Here is an 11434-nt window from a genome sequence, read left to right on the forward strand (position 1 = left end):
CCCTGAATAATCAAATGGTTAGAAATATATGGATATTATCCTTATTTTACAGTAATCTATATACTACTACTAAATATGAGTGTGTATCAATGGCCATGTTAGTTTCCTCATTTTCATGATGTAGAAACATGCACCACACTGTTGGTTTCATCTAACCATACATTAGGGAAGTAAATGTGCATATGGAGAACTCTATATTTGGAAGTAGTGAAATCCTACAATGCTTACCATGTGTACATACCTATATTCGCCATTCAGCAATCAATGACTAGAATAATATCTTTACAAAAATTTTGTCCACAAAACACGAGTATATAACAATGCATGGTCTGTTAGTTACCTTGAAGAATTTGTTTGTGAGTACAGAACATGATTACATAACATGCATGACATGGTAGTTTCCTGTGAAGAATCGATTGCGAGATAACATGAGTATAACCATGCATGGCACTTCTATATTTTCGAACCCAGTATACATTTCCCTATATTTTCCTCCCAGTTCCAACAGGGACATATCAATGCTGTTTCTTGCATTATCCTACTCATACTCTAAACAATGCTGATCTTACATTAACAATGCCTGTCCTTTTTTATATGATGCAGTGTCCCTACAGTTACTGCCCTTTGTAATTACACCACCTTTGCCAAAAACAGGGAAGCACAACTGGTTCCTCGCTCGATCAGACGACGGCAAAAGACTGATGATCATTCAGACCCATGAGCCGGAAAAGTTATATTGCAAAAACCCCACTGTATACAAGCACCGTGTAATACGTGAGTATCCGGACAGGTGGTTGTTACGTCTATGAGCAGGATACCAGCTTGTCGGGGCCTTTAGGATTTTTTAGTTGGAGGCGGGTAAACAGCCTTGGTTCACACTCTCTATTTCTCGGACTCAATTATCCGATTAACCAGGAGATCACCGTTGGCAAGGACCTTGATGGCAGAGAGGCTCTGTTTGCTATGGAAAACTGTGTCTACACGGCAAGCCCTAGGAGTTCGGGAGCATACTCCCCTGATTGTCAACGATACAGCCTGCAGCCAAAAGAAGGTGAGAATGACAAAGGCATCCGGATTAACTTTGATCCTTGGATGTCTCAATTACGACAGGCAGTGATGTGGTTCAAGCCTTCAGGTTGATAGGTAATTGGGCTGTTGCATCGAAAGGCTGGAGTACTGGTGTCTCCGGATCACTGGTCGCTAAAGCGGGTCTGCAAATTATGATGGTGCTGGATTATCTCTTCGAATGACTTTGTTGTCTTTGTTGCTGGTTCTGGATGGGTAGTTCTTTCTTTTGTTATGCATATTCCTTGTCATTTGGTCATCCTCGTCTATGTCACTCTTTGTATGTAATAGTTGCTTCTGTTTAGAATGTCATTCTCGTCTGGATCACGAGAGTCTGAGCGCTGCAGATGGGTACATTTTGGTGGTGTAGCAAGACTTCTTATGAACTATCATGTCTTGCTGTTTATGGCAGTAGTAGTCACTAGTCAGTGTTTAAATGTTGTATATATCGTTGTTTCGAACTGTTTATTGTCTCGAACTACTGGTGGGCTAAATGAGGGCATCACCATTCTCTAGTGTTCAGAGTATATCTCCTTTTTTCAAGTTATATAATTTGAGCTCACTGTCTTTTCGATGATGTACACTTGTTTGGGCCAGTGAGGTGTCGTTGAATATGGGCCGAGTAGTAACACAATGCCAAACAGGTCAATTATGACTCTCAGGCCGGGCTCTCAAAAGATCCTGAAAAAAGGTCGGGCTCTCCAAAAAAGAAATAATAAGGACTCTTAGGCCGACATGTGGGCGCCACCGGTGTTTTCGTGCGCTTGCGCGCCGAGAGCATATTGGTGCGTGCTCGAAATTCATACTACCTTTTCACCCAGTGACAAAGTAGGGGTAGCGAGTCACGTATAGCATTGTTGCCATTGAGGATAAAAAGATGGGGTTTTCATCATATTGCTTGAGTTAATTCCTCTACATCATGTCATCTTACTTAATGCGTTACTCTGTTCTTTATGAACTTACTACTCTAGATGCAGGTAGGAGTCGGTCGATGTGTGAAGTGATAGTAGTAGATGCAGAATCGTTTCGGTCTACTTGACACGGACATGATGCCTATATTGCGAACCCTTTATCGCGTTGGGTGCAAGTGTTTCATTGTTTGTGCAGGTATTGGTGATTTGTGCGTTCTTCTCCTACTGGATTGATACCTTGGTTCTCAAACTGAGGGAAATACTTATCTCTACTTTGCTGCATCACCCTTTCCTCTTCAAGGGAAAACCAACACAAGCTCAAGAAGTGGCACACCTCCCCCATAGAGTCGTCGCCGTCGAGTGGTTTCATCGTCGCCATCGCCTAGGTCTACCAGATCGAGAAGAGCAAGGAGAGAGAGTAAGAGGGAGTGAACCGACTCGGGTCAGGTCAGAACGGTTGCGCCCTAATGGATGTCAGCATGCGTGGGTGGGCCAGGCCTTTCATAAGCGCACTTAAAAGTTAATCGTTGAGCCACTTGGGTTTTTTGGAAGAGGGAACAAAAATAGTTGTAGCATTTTGGAAAATTAAAGAAGTGGTAGTTTTTTGTAACCCTAGCGTGTAATGTGGCAGTTTTTTGCTATTTACTCTATGTATGTGCTCGGCCTTGCTGAAGCCGACATAATGAGGGAGAAGAACAACCCAATAGTGGAAGATCCACGGACCCTGGTGCATGATCAATCTCCCAAGTACGATGCATGTACCACGAAGAGGTTGGCTCCGAGGGGCCGCAACCGTATCTCCTGCACGAATTTCCATGCTGCATGCATGTCTCTGAAAAACACAGCTTGGCTGAATGTCTTCTCTGTGTGGACTCCCGTAAGAGCTATCCACCAAACACGATCATTGATAAGGGATCCTCCGCATCTATCACAAAGTCATCAAATTCCTCACACAACCAGATCCAACTGGCCAAAAAAACATCTAGGTGAGGGAGGGGGCTCCAGACCCACCGCATGTGGCCGAGTGCTGATCAGAGAGAGTCGTCATCGTCGTGTGGGTGGGCAAAGCGTAGGCGGAACGATCGCAGGGCGGGCAACTGGATGGGTAGGGTGTAGGCAGAACGGTCGCAGGGCGGCCAGCTGGATGGGCAGGGCGAAGGCCTCGATGACGAACCCCAAGCCGCTGCTAGGCCACGAACCCCAAAGGCAACATGTTCGATCCACAGGATTCATGGAACCACATGAGTTCAAGGAACCGATCCACGGGAGCTCAGGGACTTGGCGAACCACGCGAGAGCAAGGAGATGGCGGCTGGAAGGGCCACAATCGCAATACGATGCAGCAGAAGACCCACCGATGGGTAGACTCACGTCGAGGGAGTCACCGTGATGATATTAAACCTTAGCCGCTGCTAGGGGATCCATTTCAAGCGCCAGCTCATTGCATTATAGAATATTATTACCGCGACATTCTTCTCCCAGACAAGCCTTATTGTTGTAAACAGTTGAAAAATGATACCCTTTCTTTAAATAAAATAAAATATCATATACAGCGTCACCTTGTTTCCCAAAGAAATAGGACGACAAGTTGGCCGATAAGCACGAAATCCCCCGGAAAGTTGCATGCTGAGATATTTTTTGGCATAGTGGCGAGTGAAGGTGTGGCCTGAGAGCGAAATGCCGAAAAGGGATATTTCCACAGTTGGAAAAATGCCTGTGACGACCTACTGACCTCGTCGGTCACTCACCACTCTTCTTCTTTCTAGGTGGGGGGAAAAGATCCACTTTTTATCAGAGGTGGAGAAAAGAAAAGGCAAAAAAGAAGCAGACGCCACACCCAGACCACACACACGACCGCACGAAACCGCCCGATCCCGATGGCCGTCGACGGCGCCGAGCTGATCCTCTCGGTGCCGGACGACGTCCTCGCCCTGATCTCCGCCCACCTCCGCCCCCGCGACCTGCTCGCGCTCTCCGCCGCCTCGCGCCGCCTCTACGCCGCCCTATCCGCCTCCGATAAGTCGTGGCTCGCCCAGTGCCGCCGCCTCCTCCCCTCCTCCCTGTCCAACCTCCTCGCCTGGCGGGCCGCCGCCGGGGGCTCCTCCCTCACCGTATGCCGCTTCCTCCACTCCGTGTCCCCGCTCCAAGGCCTCTGGGCGCACCAGAACCCCGAGCTCGGCAACCTCGTTGCCGCGCTCCCGGGCTTCTTTTCCCTCGTCGCCGTCCGCGCCATCCCCCAGGAGCTCTCCCCGCGCCTCCTCTGGGCCCCCGTCTTCGAAATCCTCGCCGACGCCGATGGACGCCCCGCGTTCCTCTTCCTCCACGGCCACCACCCCGGCTCCCTCTTCCCCGGCCTCCTCGCCTCCGTCAACCCCCACGCCAACACACTCCTCCTCGAGGCGCACGCGCCTGTCTCCTCCGAGCCTTCTGCGCAGTTCTCCCGCCTCTCCTTTGGCAACCGCCGCCGGCTGCTGGACGCTCTCGTGGCCTCGTGTCGTGTCATGCTCCCGCCGGAGCTCGCGGCGGCCCCGCTCTTTGCGCGCTCCGATGAGGACCTGCCGATGCTCGCCGCCCGTCGTGAGGCGATGTTGCGTCTGCACATTGAGTCCAGCGGGGGCATGGTGCGCAGGCCGGAGCTCGAGGCGCTGCTGGGGGCCAAGAAGGTGCCACCGTCGCTGCCGGTGGACAGCGCTGGTGAGAGGGTGCGGCTGCGGAGGAGTCTCTCTGCGATGGCTGGGTACGTCAGGAACGGTCTGCGGCAGATGGTGACGCGCTCTGCATCAGCCAATTCGAGGTCGGAGTACGCGGACAGCAAGCATCTGGCATTGGACGAGTTCTTGCGCGCTAGTGAGAGCACCGGCCTGAGCCTCCGGGGCGCGCGGCTGCGGCTGTCGACCTACCGTGCGTGGCCGAGCATGCACGACAACAGGTTTGCGCTCTACAAGTTGACGACGCAGGTGCCCATGCCCGGCCGGGAATATGCCGGGCTGTGGCGAGGCACATTCGGGTGGCCACCGGGGCGGCCAGACGACGAGCGCAAACCAGGGAAGGCTCTCTTCTTCCTGCTCCTCTCATACGAGGAAGACAGCGAGGGGAAGCTTCTTCTGATTGCAACCAAGGTGTTGGAGGGCACGCACTATGTCGTGCATCCGAATGGGTCGTCCATGTTTGTCGTGCGGGTGGGTGAAGCATCAACAGAGGCATTTCCATGGCCGACCGACGAGGATTCCCGCAGTGTGAGCATTAAGAGATGCTTTGCTGGAGAGGGCATTGCTACTGGGTATGGGTTCAGGTACCCTGGCTCAAAGCCCGGGTCACTGTTTGTTCTCCGGGATGGCGGGCTCGCCTTTGTTTGGAGAGACAACAAGTCTGTGCTCACCTTGCAAAGGCTCGACTTGGAGGAGCTGCTGAGGAAAGGGGAGCGTGTGCCCACATTGCCACCGATACCAAACTTTGCGTATCTCACAAAGTCTTACTCCAATGTGTTTGTTGCTATCCATGGAAGTCCCAGCTGCTCATCTTCTCCCAGGTACTGCACATTTTCTGCTGTCATAGTTGATTACAGATTAAAGACTTCCAATTGCTGGTTAATCCACTTTGAAAAATCCGACAAAATCTGTTGCGACATGTACCGAACTATAACTGGTACCAGATGAGCTCTTATCAGTTGTTAGACCATCTGTGGTCACCCATTTCATATTTAGTTGCTTGCACAACCATGTCCCAGAACAAACATGATGTACGGAGTTAAGCCTAAATATTTTTATTTGGGCAAATTTCCATATTAGTTGTGTGCACAACCCTGTGCTCTGAACAGCCAACACCATCATGATTAACAGAGTTGCGACTAAATCTTTTGATCCCAACAAGTTTCAATATGTTTCTTCTGTATTTAAATTTGAAGTTGTCATTGCTGGTTGATCTTAGCTACCAATTTATAGCTTACCATGATGACACCATTACTATACTGCTGAAGGTCACACTCACTACATTGTAACATACACTAGCATTTCAATTTTGTTTTTGTTCTGAAACCTTAGTTATTGCGCTGCAAAAAAGAGCAGCAGATACATTTTTAGAGAGGAACCATTTGCGATAATATTTATTATATACTACCTCTGTTCACTAATGTAAGAACTGCCAAAATGTCTTACATTAGTGAACAAAGGGTGTATTTCTTATGTGATTCCATTCACGCTGTTCTTCAATTGATGACATGATGTAACCGATAGAAAGTAACCATTGGTTCTTCTTACTCACCTCAAAATGCTCTTATCTTGCATTGTCCAACATCCTAGGTGTTCAGTTCACTGTTTCATTGTTGGGCTACTCATTTAACGGGCTAACTGGATGAACACCCTTTGCTTAGGTGAAAGGCGCAAGGTGAGGGTCAGGAACTGAGACGATCCACCTGAGGCAGAGGTAAAGCGAGCAATGCTTCTGGGTCAATCCTCATTGGCAGGTTACATACCGAAGCCTGCTTGCAATGATATGATGCCCTGTTGCTGCCAAAGGAAGAAGCGTAGCAGTAGTGAGAAATATAGTATCCTCAAGGAAATGCCACTTTCCCTAAGAATAGAGAAAATGGCATCGATATACATAACAGTATGTCCTTATCTTGGTTATTTGCATGCTTCTGCTTTAAAAATTGTCCACATTTAAACGGAATGAGCTGCCTGTCATTCAGCACCAGGCCCTTGCTCCAAGTGCTAAAATGGCGCCAATTGTAATGAGATTGATTTTTTTTAGAAGTATACATGATTGAGTGAGATTCTCGGCTGGCACAGCTATATGAAACTGCCATGACTGATCTCACAGAACTAGCTCATTTGTGTCATACATTATGTGCGGATGTGCCTAGTGCAGTTGTGTATCTTGAAGAACTATTGATTGTTCAGATCGTGTAGGCAGCTCCAGAGCTCGAGCCGACCGCCACCGCCGTTCAGAAGTAACCTCAGCTGTGCCTCTAAGAGCATTTGCGGCTCCCTAGGACCGGCATTATGCAGATCTAGGAACTTCGGTGGTCATCGCATAATATCAATCCCAAGATTCCACATTCACACAACGTACACATGAAAACGTGCACACTATGTGACAAGGTCGGTATCACAACAGATTAACAAATACTCCGTATTCCGCATTAACAATATTAGTAATACATATACAGTATCTTATACAACTAGGGTCTTTACAACCAAAATCCAACTTATACAAAGGAAGCGGATAAACCTTAGAGCATCTTCAATAGACGGTCCATATGTAAAAATATCTAACTTTTGGATATTCGAGAGCAAAAAACGCTGCTCCAACAGATGGTCCATACGTAAAAAAAATTACATAACCGAAAAATTACATAACCGCCTCCTGAAGATGTAAAATACAACACTTCGTGATGCAAATTTGCATCACGAGATACATATGATGTAAAACCGCGGCCGCCCGCGTAACGACCAACCGCCCGTTCATTTTCCTCCCGCTCACGACCGCTCGCCCGCCCGAGCACCAGTCACCGGAAATCGCCGCCGCCACCGCCCAAATCGCCATCGCCGTCGCCGCCACCGCTCCAAATAGCTGCTGCCGCCGCCCTCCACTGCCCTCGCCCGTGTCGCCTTCCCCGCCGGAGGGCGTCTCGCAGCCGCCCTGATGCCGCCGATTCGGGAAGCAGCCGCGGCGGGATTCGCCGACTCCGACGGTTCGGCAGCCCGTATAGCTCCTCTCCGCCGGCCGCCGAGCTCCCTTCTCCTTTGCGCCACCGTCCGCAGCAGTGACCAGCTACCAATCCAACCGCCAACCATCTTCTTCCACCCCGCGCACAAGGTGTTCGACGGAATTCCCAAGGTAAAAGAACGACGAAACTTGATGATTTAAATTGGGATTGGATAGTATGTTTGACGGTGGTTGTCTGCATTGTAGATGAGCTCGGTTGACTCCTCATTCATTGACGATTCATCATCGGACGAGGAATTTGATTTGCATGAAGAAGAGGACATTGCTATTCTAATGTCCATGCACAAGGGGAACAAGCCGAAGCACGGTGGTTCCGTCTATGGTCGCGCGTTCATTTGGAGAGAATGGATTGATGCAGGCAAACAGTGATGCGCAACTACTTTGGATCACCACCTGTTTTCTCGCAAAATTACTTTCGACGCTGTTTCAGAATGTCGAAAGACTTATTCATCCACATTTGCAATTCGTGAAGCAGCATAATCCAGCCTTCGAGCAGAGAAGGAACCATGTCGGGTTGCTTGGCCATAGCACCGAACAGAAGGTCACTGCCGCTTTGCGCCTGATGGCATATGGTGTTCCGGCAGATTACATTGATGACAACTTGGCGATGGCAGAGAGCACTTCTATCTTCTATGTCAAGAAATTTGCAATGACTATGGTAGAAGTGTTTGGTCCACAGTACTTGAGAGCACCAATGCTCAGGACACTCAGTGGCTTTTGGAGATGAACAAAGCTCGAGGGTTTCCATGTATGCTCGGGTATGTGGATTGCATGTATTGAAAATGGAAGAACTGCCCAAAAGCATGGCATGGACAATCCAAGGGGCGTGGGAAGGATGCCACTATCATTCTTGAGGCAGTTGCCGATCATGAAACATGGATTTGGCATGTATATTTTGGTATGCCTGGATCTTGCAACGACATCAACGTCCTCGACCGGTCACCTCTATTTGCCAAGTTAGCAAATGGAGAAGCACCACCGGTGAACAACTATGTGTACTATCTTGTAGATGAGATCTACCCGAGGTGGAGTACATTTGTCAAGCTGGTTGCAAATCCCGAAGGTAAGAAATAACTCGTCTTTCACAATGCACAAGCGGCCGCTAGAAAAGATGTTGAGAGGGCTTTTGGGATTTTGCAATCTCAATTTGCTATTGTGCGAGGACCATATAGATTCTGGGATCAAAAGATCCTTTGGCACATCATGACCGCTTGCGTGATCATGCATAGCATGATCATTGAGAACGAGCGTGGAAAAAAATTTTAGATTACAACTTCTATCAATTGATGGGCATTCGTGTTAACCCCATACGGAAAGAAGAGCGGATCAGACGTTTCATGAAGGTGTACAGCGAGATTAGAGACACTGATGTGCATGATCAACCCCAGAAAGATTTGATGGAAGAGCATTGGAAATGGCATGGCGAAAGAGCCGCATAGATTCATTATTTGTTTGTGAAAACTATGTTGTATTGTGCAAAACTATGTTGTATTTGTGTTGTATTTGTGTTGCATTTGATCTCATGGATTTGAAGAACTATGTAATAATTTGATATTGTGGACATGTATAGTTTTTATGTTGTTTTAGATGTTTTTTGCAATATGTGCGGCTGTACAGCGGCTGAAAAGCAGTCGCGCGGCCGCCGACCGGTTTTACATCTTCGTTTTGGACCATATGTTGGAGTTACTCGTTTACATCTTCGTTTTGGACCATCTGTTGGATTTGCCTCTTTTTCAGAGATGTAAAAAGCACTTTTTGATGATGTAAAATTTTACATCACCGGTTTACATGTCAAAATATGGACCATCTATTGGAGATGCTCTTATAAAGGTAAGAATGCAAATAGCATGATCCCAAGATTCCAAATTCACACAACGTACACATGAAAACATGCACACAATGTGACGAAGCATCGGTATCACAATAGGTTACAAAATATTCCGCATCAACAACAATAATACATATACAATATCTTATACAACCAGGGTCTTTACGACCAAAATCCAACTTATACAAACGAAGCGGATAAACCTTATACAGGTAAGAATGTAAATAGACTCAAGAAGGCTCAAAGTAAATCAAATGGTGTCCATATCCCTGCCCAGACCGTTGCCTAAAAGGCAACCAAGCTAACATCGTCCATCACCATACATGTAAGTGTTTGTTGTGGCAAGGGTGAGTACAAGGGTACTCAACAAGTCTCATTACCAATCATACTAACACTAACAATTCACTTAGATATAGAATATGATTAAGTGGTGAATTTGTAAGCACTTAAGTAAGACACTACACTTACGTCTAATAGAATATGATGAGAAGCGTGACCGAAGGGGTAACTTGTGAACTAAACATCATGTTCACATACCTACACAAGCATAACACTACCGTCCTCCCCTTTGCAAACACCATGAAGAAGGAACAGCCAAGGCAACACGGGTTGGCAAATTTTAATTATTAGGGTGAAGTTATTCTATGAACTGTTAGTCAAGATCCAAGTCATCGATGATCGTGGACACGACTTTTCGAAAGATTTAGCCTGCATGGATGCACCAACATACCCATTATAGGCTTCATATACATACTCTACCTAACCGGAATCTACCCATTACGAACACCCATTTTATGAGCTGGTACCAGAAGTTACGAAACAACACGACAACACTTGCTTTACGACACCAACTATTGTGGCCCATGACAGGTTGAGAAAGCCAGTTTCCAATGAATGAATTTCACCATTACTACACTATAGTCTAGGAACACCCGATCATGTCGACACACGAATTAAGAGCGGGTCTTATCTCTGATCCGAAACCAACCAAATGTGCACACAAATGGACGACTTGTCTTAGACAAGGGAGCCACCTAATCTATGCCACTAAGTTTTTGAGCCACCAGGGATTACCCCCTAATGGCCCAGCATACAACATAATAAAATCCCCCGAGGGAGATACCCCCTTATGCAAGTATGAGTGGTGTGGCGAATGTAAAACCAACTTGTGGCTTCTGCACAGTCTGCAGCTACGGGTAATTAGTCGAGGGGGGACACCCACATATGGTTAGTGTGTTCATTCATGGAACATAATAACAAGACCCCTCTCTAGGGGGCTCAAGTGGAACAAAACACCAAGGCATAAGGCCCATCCTCTCACCATTGTCATTTTCCTACCATAATTAATTAACTCTAGAACATAGCATAATGTAAGTGACCCATGGTAACATAAGCATAACCCAAATAAAGCATGACATAAGTCCTAACTCGGCAAGAACCCTAAGCATGTATATTAAGCAAGCGATAACATAGAAATGATAAGGTTTACTAGGAGGTGGAGGTAAAGGATATATCATGGCAATAGCAAATGGCTTTGACGTTGGATAGGTAACGAGATCATACAAAAGTATCACAACACTATTGCAAGTAAAGCTAGTACAAGTATTTAGGATAATGATCAGCCTTGCCTATTATCCATGGTTGGTAGAAGAGCAAACCTTGCGCGTATCTTGCATCATCTCTGAGTCCTAACCGCATAGAAGCAAAGAACACTGGAACACAATCAACAGATGAATCTTATGGTCATGGCAAAAAATCCAACATATTTATGGAATGCAATGCATGACATGGCAAGGGCGAGCTAAGCACATAACAACAAGTTAAGTGAAGCTTGATATCCAACTATGTTGCATCTCGACAGAACTCCGTGTTTAGGTTGGTCCAGAAAAGAACAAATGTAGGAT

At 47.0% G+C, this 11434-nt stretch overlaps 1 protein-coding gene across 1 annotated transcript; it reads left to right on the plus strand.

Moving 5' to 3' along the window:
- The first annotated feature begins 3737 nt into the window (after positions 1 to 3737).
- LOC119337828 (F-box protein At5g39450-like) lies at positions 3738 to 6772 on the plus strand. Its single transcript, XM_037610050.1, has 2 exons — positions 3738 to 5504; positions 6345 to 6772. The coding sequence occupies exons 1-2, from the start codon at positions 3853 to 3855 to the stop codon at positions 6346 to 6348; spliced, it is 1656 nt and encodes a 551-aa protein (XP_037465947.1). The 5' UTR covers positions 3738 to 3852; the 3' UTR covers positions 6349 to 6772.
- Positions 6773 to 11434: the final 4662 nt, after the last annotated feature.

Source organism: Triticum dicoccoides, chromosome 7B (genome assembly GCF_002162155.2).
Source record: "Triticum dicoccoides isolate Atlit2015 ecotype Zavitan chromosome 7B, WEW_v2.0, whole genome shotgun sequence".
NCBI classification, from domain to species: Eukaryota; Viridiplantae; Streptophyta; class Magnoliopsida; order Poales; family Poaceae; genus Triticum; species Triticum dicoccoides.